This window comes from Crinia signifera, chromosome 4 (genome assembly GCF_055691185.1).
Source record: "Crinia signifera chromosome 4, ASM5569118v1, whole genome shotgun sequence".
Classification (NCBI taxonomy): domain Eukaryota; kingdom Metazoa; phylum Chordata; class Amphibia; order Anura; family Myobatrachidae; genus Crinia; species Crinia signifera.
The window spans coordinates 44,451,607-44,471,021 of record NC_139220.1 but is presented as its reverse complement, the minus strand read 5'-3'; the positions used below and the strand labels follow the sequence as shown (position 1 = coordinate 44,471,021).

At 49.1% G+C, this 19,415-nt stretch overlaps 1 protein-coding gene across 4 annotated transcripts in view; it reads right to left on the bottom strand.

Moving 5' to 3' along the window:
- Positions 1-6,600: 6,600 nt before the first annotated feature.
- SOX30 (SRY-box transcription factor 30) overlaps positions 6,601-19,415 on the bottom strand; it is an 84,680-nt gene continuing 71,865 nt past the window's right edge. For all 4 annotated transcript variants that reach the window (XM_083181669.1, XM_083181672.1, XM_083181671.1 and 1 more), the window contains 2 exons: positions 8,729-8,924; positions 6,601-7,064 (listed from right to left, as the gene is read on the bottom strand). In XM_083181669.1, coding sequence (XP_083037795.1) covers positions 6,737-7,064; positions 8,729-8,924 — 524 coding nt within the window. In that variant the 3' untranslated portion in view covers positions 6,601-6,736. The remainder of the gene's footprint in view (positions 7,065-8,728; positions 8,925-19,415) is intronic.

The following is a 19,415-nucleotide window of genomic DNA, read 5'->3' as shown; positions in this document are numbered from 1 at the left end:
TGTTTTGTTTTCTTCTTACATGCAAATGTATTTCTCTTTGCTCTCGTTTCCTTCTCTTTCTATGCCCCTCCCCCTTCCCTCCACTGCCCTAGGACCTCTTTGTAAGTGCATACCGACATCTGCTGACGCTATCCTGGAGGTGAGTGTGCTCCTACTAACTCAGTCATGCCGTTGCCTAATATGAGGTCACTTAAGCTATGCTCCCTGAATGTGAAGGGGCTTAATGTCCCTGAGAAAAGGTCCACTCTGGTCAGAGAACTCCGCACTAATAAGGTTGACGTGGCCTTTATACAGGAAACACATTTCAAGCAGGGGGCATCACCAAGGTTGAGCAGTCATTACTATCCACTGGCTTACTCCAGCTGTAATTCCTTAGGGAAAACTCTAGGCGTTTCCATGTTATTCTCCCGTCGCCTACACCCCACAGATATATCTCATTACTCCCTAATAGAGGGCCGCTGCCAAGTTTTGCAGTGCACAATTTCTTCACAGAGATACACATTTGTTAATGTTTACTCCCCCAACACTAAGCAGAGACAATTTTTTAATAGGTTCTTGCGTCTTATTGAACCTTACAGAGAGGGCTATCTCGTGATTGGAGGAGACTTTAATTGGTCATTAGACCCTCTCCTGGACTGCAATCCAGTACCGAGCTCACTACGGGGAAAGGACCATCGTAGGGTTAAACAACTCCTGCACGAACACCAGTTGATAGATGTCTGGCGGATTCTTAACCCTACGGTGAAAGACTTTTCATTTTTCTCTGCCCCTCATTCGACATACTCGCGTTTAGATTATTTCCTGGTCGACCATAGGTCCCTGCACAGCTTCACACATAGTGAAATCGGACAGATCACATGGTCTGATCACGCCCCTGTATATGTCACGATTGGCGTCTCTGCTCCCTCTCCACGCCCTTGGAATTGGAGATTTAACGAGCTCTTATTATCTGATGTTAAACATAAGAAAGACCTATCTGACGCAATCTCGGAATACATTTCTGTTAATGACAACGATCAGACGTCCCCGATAATGATCTGGGAAGCACATAAATGCGTGCTTAGGGGGAAGTGCATTCAATTGGGATCCCAAATAAAAAGGGAGAAAGAGCTGCGGAAGCAGACACTGATAGCTCAGATAAAATCTTTAGAAACATCCCACAAGTCCACACTCTCCCCAGATATATTAAAAGAGCTCACCGATGCTAGAGTCGCACTTAACCAATTAATGCTAGACAGAACTAAATTTGAACTTCGGAAATGTAGACATAAATTTTACCTCTGGGGCAACAAACCTAGTTCCATGCTGGCGAGAGCTTTGAGAGCCCAAAGAGCACAATCCTATGTCCAGAGCATCATGGGCACGCATGGGAAACGGGTGCATACCTTCACCCAGATAGCAAAAGCTTTCGAAACCTACTACACACGACTCTATAACTTAAGGGGAGATATTTCCCAACTTGATAGATCCCTACTTAAACAAGAAATTAATGATTATCTAACCTCAGTCCAATTCCCACGGCTTTCAGAGTCAGATTTGGCGACACTTGAGCAACCCTTCTCCATAAAGGAACTAGAGCAGGCCCTCTCCAACACCCCATCGGGTAAGAGTCCAGGCCCAGACGGCTTTACGATAACCTATTACAAGGCCTTTCGCTCAGCACTCATGCCACTTTTCTTAAAGGCATGTAATGCCATTTCTAAAGAAAAGCTCTTTTCTCCACAAAGCCTTGAGGCACATATCTCCATAATCCCAAAAGAAGGAAAGGACCCGGCGCAGTGCTCGAGCTATAGGCCTATCTCTCTCTTAAACACTGACTTGAAACTATTTGCTAAACTCCTTGCGCTGAGATTGGGGCATCTCCTCCCTGGGTTGATACATGAGGACCAGGTGGGCTTCGTCACAGGACGAGAAGCTAAAGATAACACGACCAAAGTGATTGACTTAATCCATTTCACGAGGCTCGGCGGGGCCCACTTGGTCCTTCTGTCTACCGACGCGGAGAAAGCCTTCGATAGGGTAAATTGGACCTTTATGGAGACCCTTCTCGAACATATCGGACTGGGCCCGAGATGTCTCCATCGCATCTTAGCGCTTTATAGTTCTCCCTCAGCAAGCATACGGGTAAATGGCGAACTCTCTGATTCCTTTAGCATTCGAAATGGTACGCGCCAGGGCTGCCCTCTGTCACCCTTAATTTTTGTATTATGTATGGAGGCACTGGCGCGTGCAATACGAATGAATGAAAACATCAAGGGAGTGGTGGTGGGTAGGAGCGAACACAAGCTTGCTCTATACGCTGATGATTTATTAGCCTTCGTCTCTAGCCCTACCACATCCCTGCCGTCCCTAATGAAGGAATTTGAGAGATACGCACGCTTGTCTAACTTTAAAATAAATTACACCAAATCTGCCGCATTAAACGTGTCGGCTCCTGTTGATCAGGTGGAAGCTCTTAAGGGAGCTTTCCCCTTTCATTGGCAGTCGACACATATTAAATACCTAGGGACCTTATTAACCCGAGATAATGCGGACCTTTTTCAACTTAATTTTACGCCGCTGCTTGCTAGCTTTAAAGCCTCGTTCTCTAAATGGTCTACACTCAAATTGTCCTGGCTGGGAAAGATCAACACGATAAAAATGAATATTCTCCCTAAGATATTGTATTTGCTTCAAGCTCTTCCAATCACGATACCCCCCTCTTTTTTCAGAGAGTTACAAGGCCTGGTAGGTAAATTTGTGTGGGCCAACCGCAGGCCTAGGCTCTCTCAAAAGATTTTAGTCCAGAGCAAGGAAAGGGGAGGCCTCCAGCTCCCTCATTTTATTAGCTACTATCACTCGGTCCATATTACTAGGGTGGTGGAGATGTCCCGGCCAGTCCAACTTAAACAATGGCCAGCTATTGAAGGCCACTCATCTGGTGTATCTCCCCGGGTTATTCCCTGGCTTCGGAAGACCCCGACAGTGCGACATCCGACCTTGACCCCAACGCTTTTGTGTTGGAGCAAGTACAAGCACCTCCAGTACTTTAACCCCGGCACATCACTTCTCACACCATTAGTTAATAACCCTGAATTTCCCCCAGGATTTGGCTTGCGTAATCTCTCTAGCCGATCCCCAGTTGACATGTCTTATCTGGGTCAATTAGTGGACAGGACTGGTTTGCGTTCCTTTGAGGATCTGCACAAGGAGACTGGTCTCCCGACGAGTCTATTTTGGTTCTACCTCCAAATTAGACACTACGTCGCCTCACTGCCCAAGCGCACTCAATCCTGGGAACCAACTCCTTTCGAGTCTCTACTACTCTCCCAGGAGCCCCCAAAGCATTTAATCTCTAAATTTTATCAAACATGCCTAAATAGTTCATCCGGCTGGATGCCCGGTTACACCATGGCTTGGCACAGGGAGCTGGGGCGGGACCTATCGGAAGACCAGTGGTTGCAAATATTTAAATTTAATTCTGTCTCCTCCTCATCAGTTCAGACACTGGAGACTCAGTATAAAATACTGTCACGTTGGTATGGATGTCCATCCACACTACATAAATTGAATAACACTATACCTGACCTCTGCTGGAGATGTAGTCAATCATCAGGTACTCCACTACATATATGGTGGGGGTGCCCTGGCATCCAAGATTACTGGCGCCAGGTACATAGAATTGCAGAAAAAATCACTAATTCCTCACTGCCTTTCACCCCAGAGTTTTGGCTGCTCAACCTTACAGATATAGCGATCTCTCGATTTAAGAAATCTTTACTCAAGCATTTATTGAATGCGGCTAGAGCAGTTATCCCATGTCACTGGAGATCAACGACACCACCCCCTATATCACACTGGTTCCGTAGAGTGGACCTATACATGTCTATGGAGGACCTGTCTTCTTTCCTGAAAGACCCCTCCCAATCTTTTGTGGCGACATGGCTGAGTTGGATCACTTTCAAGGAGTCAACGGAATACTCCCGGTTGGCTACACCCACTCAGAACCCAGAGACGTAACTGTCCGTGGGCATAACCCACCCCCTCTCCGCCTTACTGTTCTTCTTCCTCTCCTTTCCTTTCTCTCTTCTTCTCCTTGTTGTTCCTTAAATATACGATACCTTTCGTACAATTACACAGAATGTCTCTATTTCTGCTAAAATGTGAGAGATAATCCTAGCATTTTATATTCGACATGATATTTCTAACTTTGCAATGTCCTCACTCTGGAAGTGATGTGCACGACGACTGTAATTGTTTCCTTCTGTTTATTATTGTTTTACTTTGTTCAGACAGTACATTACAATGTAACACCTTGAAGATGTTTGAACTCTTTATTTTAATAAAAATTGTTTGCACAAAAATTTGGGTGGGGTGAGCTGAAACTGAAATCTAAATTGCAGTATAAAAATAATGCAGCCTGAAACAAAATAACTCGCACAAATCTAACTCTCTCTATACGTGTAACATCTGCCCCACCTGCACTGCACATGGCTTTGCCCATTTTCCAAACAAATTTGTACTGAGCTCAGATCTGAATAAGGCCCTATGTCTGTACCCAGCAACATCGTAGGCAGCAGGATCTGGAGTGCTCCATGCTGCATTTTGCAGTATGGCCCTCACTAGCGATGTCTCCCGTTCTGGGTGTTCCTGATGACACGCCAGATTGCACTTTGGCAATTGTTCTGGTTCACTCGCAAAGGCAAATTCCTTCTCAAATGGACAGAACCATGTGCACTGCAGGTGGGGCAGATGTAACTTGTGCAGAGAGAATTAGATTTGGGTGGGGTTTTACTGCAAAGTGAGATCTATATTGCAGTGTAAAAATAAAGCAGTCAGTATTTTCCCTGCACAGAAACAAAATAACTCACCCAAATCTAAATCTCGCCACCCCTGCAGTGCACATTTTACATCTGCACCCCTGCAGTGCCTATAGTTTTGTCCATTTGAGAAGGAATTTGCCTTTCCAGAATAAGGGCCATTGTCAGCGACATAGTGTGTACACACTGGACAATTTGGACATTTTGTGATTCCGAATCCAGAGTTCCCGGAGTAAACCCACGCAAACGTGGGAAGAATATATAAACTCCGCACAGTTAGGGCCATGGTGGGAATGAAACCCATGACCTCAGCGCAGTGAGGATGTAATGCTAACCATTACACCATCCGTGCTGCTTATTACTAACAAGTGTAGTTGTAACATGACTTGTAATATGTGGCCCTAACTGCTCTCCAGCCACTGAGCCCATGACCACTGGCTGTAACAATGGGTGAGATGAGTGAAGAAGTTGCTTATGGCAACCAATCAGCTTTGAAGTAACTATTACAAAGCGCATTCCATACAGTTATAGGTAGCAGTTGCCATGGGTGACTGACTTCTCCACTCCGCTTAGCAACCATATTGCTAGCGATTGGAGTGTGCACTGGCGATAAATCGCCGGTTGCGCGCTCCCATTTTCAGTCCCCTAATGGTCGCTGGTCGGAGGAGCATGCTCCTCCGACCAGTGACTTCACCTGCCTTTTCTCCCTCTCCACTCCTACACCTCCTCCCTATATTTAGCCATTTCCTCCGACAGAATGATCCTCTCTTGGTGGTCTGTCTCCCAGCTGTGATGCACGGCTCAGACCACCACAGATTATTACATACATAGCTACGTACACAAAGACACACATACAGTATGTATTTAAATAGACAAGTAGAACATTATTGTTTGAAAATGATAAAGCATCTTACCAGTGTGAGTGAACTGGGATATTTTTGAGATCTACAGTAAGTTAAAGCCTCATACGCATGGGGCTATATGCCTGCTAAGCGATTGTCGCTCGGGGAGCATATCGCTCAGTGTCCTGTTTACATCAGCGACCAGCTCCTGCCGGGGGAAGCCGCTGGTCTCCGGAGCATGCTCCTGGGACCAGCGATGACTTCAGGGCTGGTCGCAGAAGCATGCTCCTGACGTCTGTCTCCCCAGAAGAAATGGGGATATGGACGCTCAGCAACCACATCCCAGCGAGTCATGCTGAAATCGCCACGTGTGTACATGACTTTAAGAGTGAAACACAAAAGTGAAGCAGAAGTGGTTCCCACGGCGCTTGGAGATGACATAATCTCCAAGCGCCGGGGCCGCCGAACAATGCGCCGGGTCCCAGATAGTCATGCTGGGGGCAAGCCCAGCCCCAAGCACCAGCCCCCGTGCACCCCTCCAGCCCTCGTCCGGGAGGTGAATGGATGCCGCTCATGGGCATCCATTCACCTTCTCCCTGCCTCCATGGCTGTCTGCAGAGTACAGCAGCGGAGGCTGTGTGTGCCCCCCTACCCAACCTGCTGATGCTGCGGTCCACAGGTTGGGATTCCTCTCATTGATGTAAATGGGAGCCAGGTTGAATGACCCAGCATACCCATTTACACTGCCCTCTACCCAGGTCCTAGCCGTGTTCAACCCAGGTCAGGACTTGGGTAGAAGTCCCGTGTAAAGGGACACGGCTTGACCTATTAACACCGCATCTGACCTGGGTTTTTGCGGCGGTGTAAAAGGGGTATTAGTCAAAAGGCTTGTGCATTTTGGAGCAGAAACATTTAATTATGAGTGTGCCAAGGACAAAAGGATTCCAATATAAAAGTAATAAGTATTCAAAACCGTTTATTTTCCAAATGTGTAACAAATACATTAGACCATTAAAAACAAATTCATAGAAAAACAAACTCAACACAAACCCAAACCTACTGGTGGATTTATTCAGAATTCTATAGCCCTGAACTCTATAAGTCTTTGAAGATTTTGGACTCTGAATCACCTTCACTGCCAGGAACATAAATCTGCTGAGAGCATTCAGGTTGTCCAGCTGAAGTAGAAGCTCTAGCCAGCCCTACCCCCACTTCTTGCTGCATGGGGGGGATGCTCCAATAACCACGAGAGTCAAAGCTGTGGGCCGACTCCGTGCTGAACACATGACAAGGAAAATCTCTGGTATAGCCTGAAAACATGTCTCCACGCTGATCGTACTGGTTCATATAATACCCCTGGTAATTTGGCAATGGGGCTGCAAAGTGTCCAAAACCAAACTGAGGATGAGTAGAGGGAAATACACTGTGTGGGATAGGAAGGAAGAATGTTTATTCTGAGGAACACACTGACTAAACCGCCGGTTCCCAACCTCTTACCAACAGATTTGTGTTTACAGTGTTCATGCAGGCTAAAGCCAAAGTCTATTTTCCAGCCGTATTTGGCCAGCAATTAGCGCCTGTATTTTCAATATGCCCGCTTAGTAAATTAGGAGTTACCATTCTTTTGAATGGCAATTCCTATTCGTATTCTGTTGATGGCGTATAGATTCGGATTTGTATTTACAAATACAAATGTGCCATGAATACGAATTGGCTTATTTTCGGGATAGTAAAACCCAAAAATACGAATAAAATAGGCATATTTTTATATACGAATATGCCTATTTAATAAAATTTTTGGTTAGTTATTTCCCCCAATGTGTCCTGATCCATTACAAGGGAACTGCCAAACTAAAGTGAATAGAATAAATCAGTTCGGGTGTGGTATATGGTCCCGACAGTCATTATCCAGTCATCGGGATCCAGACTGGCAGGGCAAGCGCAAAAAAAGCCCCTTGCAGGCTCGACACGCTGCGGACACTGTGGCTTGCCATCTATTCTATTCTCCCTCTATGGGGGTCGTGGACCCCCACGAGGGAGAATAGCCGGTAGCCATCAGGACCCCGAGTGTCGGGGTTTGGCAATCGGGATCCCGAAGTTGGGGTAATGACTGTCAGGATCCCGACTGTCGCAAAACTGTCCGGCACCCAGCGGGGGCCATCCGGCGCGGCATGGTAGGGGTGTGGGGGTATGAGGGGGAGCATTTATTATCAGAACAGGGTCAGTCTGTGAATGTATGGCTCAGCCCAAACTCCGCCCAGCTTTATACACACACTCACAGATTGACAGTTCTGGGCTATTATATAAGAAATTAGGCAACATGCTGTGATGTGATCTAATTATTAAGATAATGCGGTTTTTGATGAATGTGTGTGTGTGCGGAAACCCCCCCATGTGAATCCTGGGTTTGCCCCTGGGGGGGCCATACAGCTGAGCTCTAGTTACTGTATGCCTTTATATCCATGATTACAAATCAAGCTATTTAACAGTAAAATCTGTGATCTCTATCTCTGCGACCTTAAATCACTCACAGGCACCTCCTGCTTTCCTTCCTCTGCTGACAAGACGACTGTGATAACATCACAAGTACATCTTCCAGCTCAAATTATGACTACAACCCACTCCTCCCCCTCAAACAAACAGCTCAGTGCTTAGTAGCCTAGTTATGTCACAAAGAGGTCACTTTGGGAAGTATTCAATCCCGGGTGAATACTGTCTGTCGGGACGTCTCGACAGCCGTGACCCTGGCCCGTTTTCATCTCAAGCGCAAATCACCAGGCGGGATTCAATGTCCCACTCGGCGAAAAGGCAGTGTCTGCGTAAATGGCCGTGGCTTGTCGAGATCCGCCCGTGATAGCGACAATTCACAGCCGTTCTCAGCAAAACAGGCCCAAAAGCTTTTAAAGTCGAACCGCTGTGTCAATCTAGACCTACAGCCATTACAGGGGGTAAGCTCTCAGTACTCAAAGTGCAATCAACATTACAAGCAACGTGAGATTCACTAGACCACTGTTCTAAATAGTAAAGTTATAAAATGATAAATGTTCAACCAACAATCTACAGATAAGTGTTACAAATCCTGCTTACCTCGGTGGGATGAACTGTGATCTTGGCAGGAAAATAGGTTGATGAGAAGGGAAAAATGGCGGAGCACCAAAAAGGAATGGGTGCGGGGGAGTTGGCATTATCGGCATATAATTCATGGCAGAAGGATGCAACATTGTCCTGGTGAATGAGTGATGTTCATGAGTTGTTGCCACTGTTCTTCGAAAAGCTTGTTCCCCTTTCAAGACAAGAAAGTATATTTGTAGTAAGATAAATTATCATAATAGTGTCAAAGGCCTAGATTGTCCCCAATAAGTGCCCTACAGTATCTTCTGTTATATACTATATATAAATATATATATATATATATATAGTGACAAGAACACTGGAATAGTGTTTGGGGGCAGGTATATTTGTCCCAGGTTCTTGTCTTATACCTTTTAGAAACAGGAAAACTTCCATGAGAATGTTTCTTTTTTTTGTTAAAGCTGAATAAAGCCCCCAGTTCAGGTGTTTGGCCTCACATAGGGCTAATCAACACTTGCAGCTGTGCAAGGCCCATGTAGAGCTGCTGGACTGATTAGTGTGGGGAGGCTGCAGAATCTCTGTGAGAGGAGCAAGCTTTCTGATGCAAGTAAGCTATCCAGTAGTGACTGGAAAACGTGGTGTTTTGTTTAGAGATAGTTAGGAATATTCTTTGTTCAGTTAGTGCCGGACAGGCAAGGTATTTGCTTTTGTTGTTTATTTTTATTTTCGGCTGAATAAAACCGGCTGCGGCCAGTTGCACCACAGAGACTGGACTATGTTTTCTCAGCTGCTGTTTGCTGCCTTCTACCCCAGGAAAAGGCAACCTGTTCCCCTACAGTGTTACAATATATATATATATATATATATATATATATATATATATATATAAATATATTATTGGTCTTTCTTGCATTAACTGCACGTTTGAGATCTCCCCAGAGTTTATTCTGCTGTAGCCAATGATCCGTGTGTTTTGGGTCATTATCATGTTGGTACGTTCCATGCACAGCTTCCGAGCTGATGAGTGCAAATTTTCCTCCAGTATTTTCTGATAACATGCTGCATTCATCTTGCCATCAATTTTGACCAAGTTTCCAGTGCCTTTGTAGCTCACACATCCCCAAAACATCAGCGATCCACCTCCGTGTTTCACAGTAGGAATGGTGTACCTTTCATCTTGACTATCAGCGGGCAACGAAGATAGTCAAGGACCAACTACATCCTGGCCATGGCTTGTTTAACCTTGTCACATTCACCATGGCTCTCACCCAAATCCCCTGTGCTGTGCCCAGCCCTAGGCTCTCTAACCGCATGTGTAACACTATGGCGCTCACCTCCGCTTATGTCCCTGTACATGTGTCCGCGCTGTCACCGCGTGGTGACGGTGGTGCTGTGTGCCCTGGTGCCATGCAGGGCATGAGCGGTATGAGACCTGAACCGCCATGTGTGTTTTGTGCCTGGTTAGGCCTGTGTCTGAATGCCGGCGTTTGCGCAGATGTGCACACTAACTGCCGGCTGTAACCTGTCGCCCCCTCTGGCGGACGCCATTTTTTTGATTCCCTCAGCCTGTCCTGTGCGGCTCCGCCTCCCCTGTCAATAGGCTGACCAATAGCCGCACAGCTCACCTGTTAAGTACTGACTGGCTGGGTTAGACCGGCAATCAGTATAATGATGTCTATCCCTATACATCATTGCTCCGGTCTGGCTCTGTAATTCCCACTACAATCCTCTCGTGTCTTCAAGGGAAGTACTCTCCTTCTGATCGTCTACTGCTCATTTCATGTACCACGGACTCCACTGCCGCCAATGCGGATCATGTAAGGTTAGCCCCTCAAAGGGGTATTATCTTACTTATCATTCCCGACGGTTATTATCCACGGTCACCTCTGATTGCAGCCACGATCCAATCCAGCAAGGACAGTCTTCTTCATTACCATTCTTTATTCTTCTATCTTCAACCAATCATCCAATCTTCAACCAATCATCCAATCACCCAACCTTCCAACCAATCATTCAATCAATCTTCCAACCAACCATCCAATCTTACTGTTATTTCTTCAGTCTTCATTCAAACATCCAATCTTTCAACCAATCCTTCAATTACCCAATCAAATCTCCTCTTCTTCAATTATTCTTCAATTCTTCAAACCACATTATAATATTCTTCCCAGTACCAAGAATCATCATATTATACAATAACGTATTGGACTATTGACTTTTACATTTGCATAATCTTCAGTATATTATTCGTGCCATCAGTATCACTTGTATTACAATACTAGGTGATTTATCGCGCCCTACGGGCGCTCTTCACACCGTCGTAAGGGGCTGCGCCCCCTTAATTTGTGAACGTTTGTATATGAGAAATATGGTTAGAATTGTATGAAAGATGCCCTGTATTGCAACTTAGGTGTCCGCGAATCGCGGGAGGGGGGGTCGCGGAGGGTGCCACGAATTGCAGGAGGGGGGGTCGCGGGGGGTGCCGCGAATTGCAGGAGGGGGGGTTGTGGGGGGGTGGATGCTGCGAATCGCAGGAGGGGAGGGATTGCAGAGAATCGTGGGAGGGGGGTCGCGGGGTGAGTTGCCGCAAATCGCGGGAGGGGGGTTACGGGGGCGGGGGTTGCGGCGAATCATGGTAGGGGGGGTCGCGGGGGTGTGCCGTGAATCACGGGAGGGGGGGGTCACGGGGTGGGGTGCCGAGAATCGCGGGGGTGTGTGTGTGTGCCGTGAATCGCGGGAGTGGGGGTTGCGGGGGGGGTGGGGGGGGGTGTGACGCGAATCGCCACAAGAAAAAATCAACACAGAAAGGTCAACACATGTAAATGTTGACATAAGTGTGGCACTTTATTGGTGTCCATGTCGACACATGAGAATGAATATAAAAACATTCAAAAAATGAAAAAAAAACTTCAAAAACTCATGTCAACCTTTTTCATTGTCGACCATAGCCATGTCAGTGTTTTCCATGTGCAATTTAATTCTGGAGCTGCCGCGAATCGCGGGGGGGGGGGGGGTGCCGCGAATTGCGGGAGGTGGGGGGGGTCGCGGGGTGGGTGCCGCGAATCGCGGGAGGGGGGTTACGGGGCGGGGGTTGGGGCGAATCATGGGAGGGGAGGTCGTGGGGTGTGCTGTGAATCACGGGAGGGGGGGTCACGGGGTGGGGTGCCGAGAATCGCGGGGGAGGTGTGTGTGTGTGTGTGTGTGCCGTGAATCGCGGGAGTGGGGGTTGTGGGGGGGGGGGGGTGACGCAAATCGCCACAAGAAAAAATCAACACAGAAAGGTCAACACATGTAAATGTTGACATAAGTGTGGCACTTCATTGGTGTCCATGTCGACACATGAGAATGAATATGAAAACATTCAAAAAATGAAAAAAAAAAAAAAAACTCATGCCAACCTTTTTCATTGTCGACCATAGCCATGTCAGTGTTTTCCATGTGCAATTTAATTCTGGAGCTGCCGCGAATCGCGGGGGTGTGCCGTGAATCACGGGGAGGGGGGGTCACGGGGTGGGGTGCCGAGAATCGCGGGGGAGGTGTGTGTGTGTGTGTGTGCCGTGAATCGCGGGAGTGGGGGTTGTGGGGGGGGTGTGACGCAAATCGCCATCGACCATAGCCATGTCAGTGTTTTCCATGTGCAATTTAATTCTGGAGCTGCCGCGAATCACGGGGGGTGCCGCGAATTGCGGGAGGGGGGGGGGGGTCGCGGGGTTGGGTGCCGCGAATCGTGGGAGGGCGGGGTTCACAGGGGTTCCGGTGGGGGGTTGCCGCGAATTGCGGGAGGTGGGGGGGTCACGGGGGGTGCCGCGAATCGCGGGAGGGGGGGGTTCACAGGGGTGTGACGCAAATCGCCACAAGAAAAAAATCAACACAGAAAGGTCAACACATGTAAATGTTGACATAAGTGTGCCACTTCATTGGTGTCCATGGTGACACATGACAATGAATATGAAAACATTAAAAAAATGAAATAAATCTTCAAAAACTCATGTCAACCTTTTTCATTGTCGACCATAGCCGTGCCAGTGTTTTGCATGTGCCATTTAATCCTGGGGCTGCCGCGAATCGCGGGGGGTGCCACGATTTGCGGGAGGGGGGGGGGGTTGCGGGGGGTGGGTGCCGCGAATCGCGGGAGAGCGGGGTTCATGGGGGTTCCGGTGGGGGGTTGCCGCGAATTGCGGGAGGGGGGGGGGGTCGCGGGGGGGGTGCCGCGAATCGCCGGAGGGGGGGTTGTGGGGGGTGTGACGCGAATCGCCACAAGAAAAAAATCAACACAGAAAGGTCAACACATGTAAATGTTGACATAAGTGTGGCACTTCATTGGTGTCCATGTCGACACATGAGAATGAATATGAAAATATTCAAAAAATTACAAAAAAACTTCAAAACTCATGTCAACCTTTTTCATTGTCGACCATAGCCATGTCAGTGTTTTCCATGTGCAATTTAATTCTGGAGCTGCCGCGAATGACGGGGGGGTGCCGCGAATTGCGGGAGGGGGGGGTCGCGGGGGTGGGTGCCGCGAATCGCGGGAGGGCGGGGTTCACAGGGGTTCCGGTGGGGGGTTGCCGCGAATTGCGGGGAGGTGGGGGGTCACGGGGGGTGCCGCGGGAGGCGGGGTTGCGGGGGGGTGTGACGCGAATCGCCACAAGAAAAAATCAACACAGAAAGGTCAACACATGTAAATGTTGACATAAGTGTGCCACTTCATTGGTGTCCATGTCGACACATGACAATGAATATGAAAAAATTAAAAAAATTAAAAATAAATCTTCAAAAACTCATGTCAACCTTTTTCATTGTCGACCATAGCCATGTCAGTGTTTTGCATGTGCCATTTAATCCTGGGGCTGCTGCGAATTGCAGGGGGGGGGGTGCCGCGAATCGCGGGAGGGGGGTCGCAGGGGGGGTGCCGCCAATCGTGCAAGGGGGGGTCGCGGGGGGGGTTCTTTTTGCCGCGAATCGCGGGAGGGAGGTCGCGGGGGGGGTGTTTTTTCCGCGAATCGGGGGGGGTGTGTCACGGGGGAGGGTTTGCCGCGATTCGCGGGAGGGGGGGGTCACGGGGTGGTGGTTATGCCGCGAATTGCGGGAGGGGTCGTGGGGGGGTTCTTTTTGCAGCGAATCGCGGGAGGGGGGGTCGCGGGGGTGTTTTTGCTGCGAATCGCGGTAGGGGGGGTTGCGGGGGAGCGGGTGTTTTTGCCGCGAATTGCGGGAGGGGGGGGGGGCGCGCGGGGGGGGGGAGGTTTTGCCGCAAATCGCGGGAGGGGGGCGCTCACCTGGTGGCTGTGGAGTAGCAGTGCTGGGCAACATGGGAAGGCAGTGGGTGTCTGGCACTGTCTGTGGGCTCACTGGGCTGGTTCTCTGTCACATACCTCCCAACATGACCCTCTCCAGGAGGGACACAATGCTCTGTTTCTAGACTTCCCCTTAATGAATGATTGCCATCACCTGTTTTAAACAGGTTAATTTCTCAGAAAGGTGTTCAGCACAGATGAAGGCAATCACACATTAAGAGGAAAGTCCAGGAACAGAGCGTTATAGACACAGACACCCACTTTGAGTGACAGATGTAGCCAAATATATAAGGGATCTTTATTAAACCAATTTTATTTTATTCTATTGTTTCACTCCCTTCTGTCGTGGATGCAACATCCTTACATTAAAGCACCCAGCCTCCGTTCTCTACACCTGGTGCTTCTAAGAACGTGACAAACCTGCTGCCATCAGGCAGACGCTACAGGGCTATTCACACCAGGTCCACCAGAATCCTAAAAAGTTTCTTTCCTCAAGCAGTTCACCTGTTGACACGTGAACTCATCACTGTCCAGTCGTGCCATAACCCCTTGTACATAATCTAAAGGCCCATACACACTTGAAGATTTTCATTTCAAAAGACTTTGCCAAAATCTTTGATAGATATATCTTTCACCAAAGTAGTGCGTACACACTAAGCTATTGTCCCCAAAGAGCAAGAGATTTTCAGAAGGGCGAAAGACTTTGCTGAAAATCTTTCATTATAAATGGGCTGGGTTTGAATTCCAAGGGTTCCGACGTGGCAGCCCTCACCGCATCACCCGCCAGCCTCCCCCCCGTGGAGCCATGCAGCGCCGGCCGCATCACCCGCAGCCCCTTCCCTCCCTCGGAGCGATACCCCGTGGAGCAACGCGGCACCCGCATCACACCCCCTTCCCCAGTGGAGCGAGTAGTGCTGGAGCGCCCCCCCGCCTGGGGCGCTACCTGGCCATATATATATATATATATATATATATATATATATATATATATATATATTATAATATATATATATATATTATATATAATAATATATATATTATATATAATAATATATATATTATATATAATAATATATATATTATATATATAATATATATATATATATAATAATATATATTATATATAACAATATATATATATATATTATATATAATAATATATATATTATATATAATAATATATATATTATATATAATAATATATATATTATATATATAATAATATATATATATTATATATATAATAATATATATATATATATATATATATATATATAATATTTGCTGCCTTTAAATTAATGCATTGGTGGCAGTGGGCAGAAATATATAAACATTGGTGGTCAGTGTGTTTAGCTGGGCAGACAGTACTTCTGTGCTGTCTGCTCCGTGTTGTGCAGGGCGGGGGGCGGGGCCAGCCGGGTGTTTAACCTGGCCGGGAAGCAGCAGCAGCAGCGCCAGCGCCAGCCGGCCAGAGGGAGAGCTGACAGGCGTGAGTATGACAGGCGAGGGGGCGAGGGGGCAGCGGGGCGGTCCGCCGGGCTGAAAGTGGTTAATCTTTCAGCCCGGCAGGCGTACACACATGGCGATGATGGATGAAAAACCATCCATCATCGCCTCATCTGCTGGTAAAACCAGCAGATGAACCACTTTCCTAGCGATGATGCGGGAGCGCGCATCATCGCTAGTGGGCAATCTCTGGGCCATACACACTAGGCGATTTTGAGCCGAAAATCGCTCAAAACGGCTGTTTTGAGCGATTTTCAGCTGAAAATCGTCAAGTGTGTATGGGCCTTAACACGGTGTCCCCTCTGAATAACATTCTATATGACTGTACATGTTCCCCCACCTGTTTATATTGTTTATTATTTATACTGTATATTGTTTACTTGTTACCCACCTGGCTGCTGCACAGCAAACCGAAAACAAATTCCTAGTATACGCAAGTATACCTGGCCAATAAAGCTGATTCTGATTCTGATCATAGGCCTTGTTGACTCCTCTCCAAATATAACAGAAGTTTTGAGGCTGGTTTCTGTGCTGTTTGGAGTATTGTAAGCGGGATGCTTTGTGGCATTTGCGTAGTAATGGTTTTCTTCTGGTGACTTTACCATGCAGCCCATTTTTCTACAAATGCCTCCTTATTGTGCATCTTGAAACAACCACACCACTTTTTTTCAGAGAGTCCTGTATTTCAGCTGAAGATATTTGTGGATTTTTCTTTGCATCCGAACAATTTAACTGGCAGTTGTGGCTGACATTTTTGTTGGTCTACCTGAACGTGATTTGGTTTCCACAGAATCCCTTATTTTCCACTTCTTAATTTGAACACTGCTGATTGGCATTCTCAATTGCTTGGATATCTTTTCATATCCCTTTCCTGTTTTATACAGTTCAATTACCGGTACTTATGTATTATCTGGGCTCCCATGTTAAATGCACCCCATTTTTTCATACCCCTACTATCCAACTACGCATGGAGTTTATATAGTGTGGCGAGCGCAGCGAGCCACCGTGCCTGAAGCGTGGCGAGCCCCGCGAGGGGACGCGGTCTAATAAGAAAAATGGGAGTCCAGATATTACATAAGTACCCAATTACCTTTTCCCGCAGATCCTTTGACAATTCTTTTGCTTTCCCCATGACACAGAATCCAGACAAGTCAGTGCAGCACTTGATGCAAGGGTCTTTCTGGAGACCAGAAACTCACTGCCCTTTTATACACACACACACACTGATTACAAGCAGACAGATCACAGGTGAGGATGGTTACCTTTAGTAGCCGTTCAAATCTGTTTGTGTCAACTTGTGTGCATGTTATCAGGCCAAAATCTCCAGGGTATGTAAACTAATAAACACAGTTGTTTGACAATAAATGGCTTCACCCAACCACTAACCATGAGTGAAAGAAAAGTTTGTGAGTTATCATTCATATTCTCTGACAAATGGCCTGAAAATCACAAATTCTGCTAGGGTATGTAAACTTATGGGCACAGCTGTATGTATGTGTGTGTGTGTGTGTGTGTGTATAAATATATATATATATATATATATATATCTCTTATATATTTAGCCAGATCTGTCACTCAACCCCTGTGGAGAACGTTCCTGTGTAGAACAGTTTCACTTTCATGTGTCTGACGTTCCACCCCCTTGACATCACCTCCCCCCGCCCAGCCAGGGCTACAGTACACGCCCACCATCCACCATTACTCCACAGCCACCATCCACCATTACTCCTGCACATCCCTACCCTCTGCCAGGACCCCTGCGACCCCCCTCCCGCGATTCACAGGACCCCCCGCGACCCCCCCCTCCCACGATTTGCGGGACCCCCCCGCGCCCCCTCCCGCGATTCGCGGGACCCCCCGTGACCCCCCTCCCGCGAATCGCGGGACCCCCGCGACCCCCCCTCCCGCGAATCGCGGGACCCCCGCGACCCCCCTCCCGCGATTCGCGGGACCCCCGCGACCCCCCCCCTCCCGCGATTTGCGGAACCCCCGTGACCCCCCCCCCCTCCCGCCATTCGCAGGACCCCGCACCCCCCCTCCCGCGATTCGCGGGACCCCCGCTTTCCACCCTCCCGCAAGTCGCGGGACCCCCGCGACCCCCCTCCCGTGATTCGCGGGACCCCCGCGAACCCCCCCTCCCGCGATTCGCGGGACCCCCGCGACCCCCCTCCCGCGATTCGCGGGACCCCCGCGACCACCCCGGTATCCGGACTATTGTTAGACAGCACTTACATCGACAGCCATTACATCGACACCATTAGTTCGACACCTCAATAGGTCGACATGGTTTTAGGTCGACATACCATTAGGTCGACATGTCATTATGTCGACAGCTCATTAGGTCGACTGCTCATTAGGTCGACAGCTCATTAGGTCGACATGTTTTTAGGTCGACACTGCCATTAGGTCGACAGTGTCTATGTCGACAGTCAAAAAGTCGACATGTTTTTTTTTACTGTTTATTGAGCCGACATGTGCCGACAGGCGGTATTTCATGCCCTACTATCCACTAGGGCGTGGTGGGAGAATAAAATAGTGTGCCGAGCGCAGCAAGGCACCGTGCCCGAAGCATAGCAAGCGGCTGCGGTACACTTCAAACTGTGTCCATGTCGACTGTGTCGACATTTCGGCCAAAAAACAGTGAAAAAACCCATGTCGACCTTTTGACTGTCGACATAGACTCTGTCGACCTAATGGCAGTGTCGACCTAAAAACATGTCGACCTAATGAGATGTCGACCTAATGAGCTGTCGACCTAATGAGCTGTCGACATAATGACATGTCGACCTAATGGTATGTCGACCTAAAACCATGTCGACCTATTGAGCTGTCGAACTAATGGTGTCGATGTAATGGCTGTCGATGTAAGTGCTGTCTAATATCCGTCCCAGACCCGACCACCCCCTCCCGCGATTCGCTGGATCTCCGCGACCACCCTCTCCCGCGAAACGCGGGACCCCCGCGACTCTCCCGCAAATCGCGGGACCCCAGCGACCCCTCCCTCCCGCGAGCCCCCTCCCGCGATTCGCAGGACCCCTGCATCCTCCCCTCCCGCGATTCGTGGGACCCCTGCGACCCCCCCTCCCGGCCTTAAAAGGGCCCCCCGCGACCCCCCCTCCCGCGATTCACGGCACCCCCCCCCCCTACTGTGATTTGCGACCCCCCTCCCGCAATTCGCGCCGCCCCCTCCCGCGATTCACGGAACCCCCCGTAGCGCCCCCCTCCCGCGATTTGCGGGCCCCCTCGGCACTTCTCGCGATTTGCGACCGCCCCCTAATTCACACATTCGGGGACCCCACCTCCCGCGATTCATGCCCCCCTCACGCAATTCACGGCACCCCCCACGCCCCCTTCCTGCGATTCGCAACCCCCCACGACCCCCCCTCCCGCGATTCACGGAACCCCCGTAGCGCCCCCCTCCCGCGATTTGCGGGCCCCCCTTGGCACTTATCGCGATTTGCGACCGCCCCCTAATTCACACATTCGGGGACCCCACCTCCCGCGATTCATGCCCCCCTCACGCAATTCACGGCACCCCCCACACCCCCCTTCCTGCGATTTGCAACCCCCCACGACCCCCCCTCCCGCGATTCACGAAACCCCCCTTAGCGCCCCCCTCCCGCGATTTGCGGGCCCCCTCCGGCACCTCTCGCGATTTGCGACTGCCCCGTAATTCACACATTCGGGGACCCCCCCTCTCGCGATTCATGCCCCCTCACGCAATTCACGGCACCCCCCATGCCCCCCTTCCTGCGATTCGGAACCCCCCACAACCCCCCCTCCCGCGATTCATGCCCCCTCCCGCGATTCACGGACCCCCGCACCACCCCCCTGCGCCCACCCTCCCTTGATTCACGCCCCCTCTCATGCAATTCACGGCAACCCCCCACACCCCCCCTCCT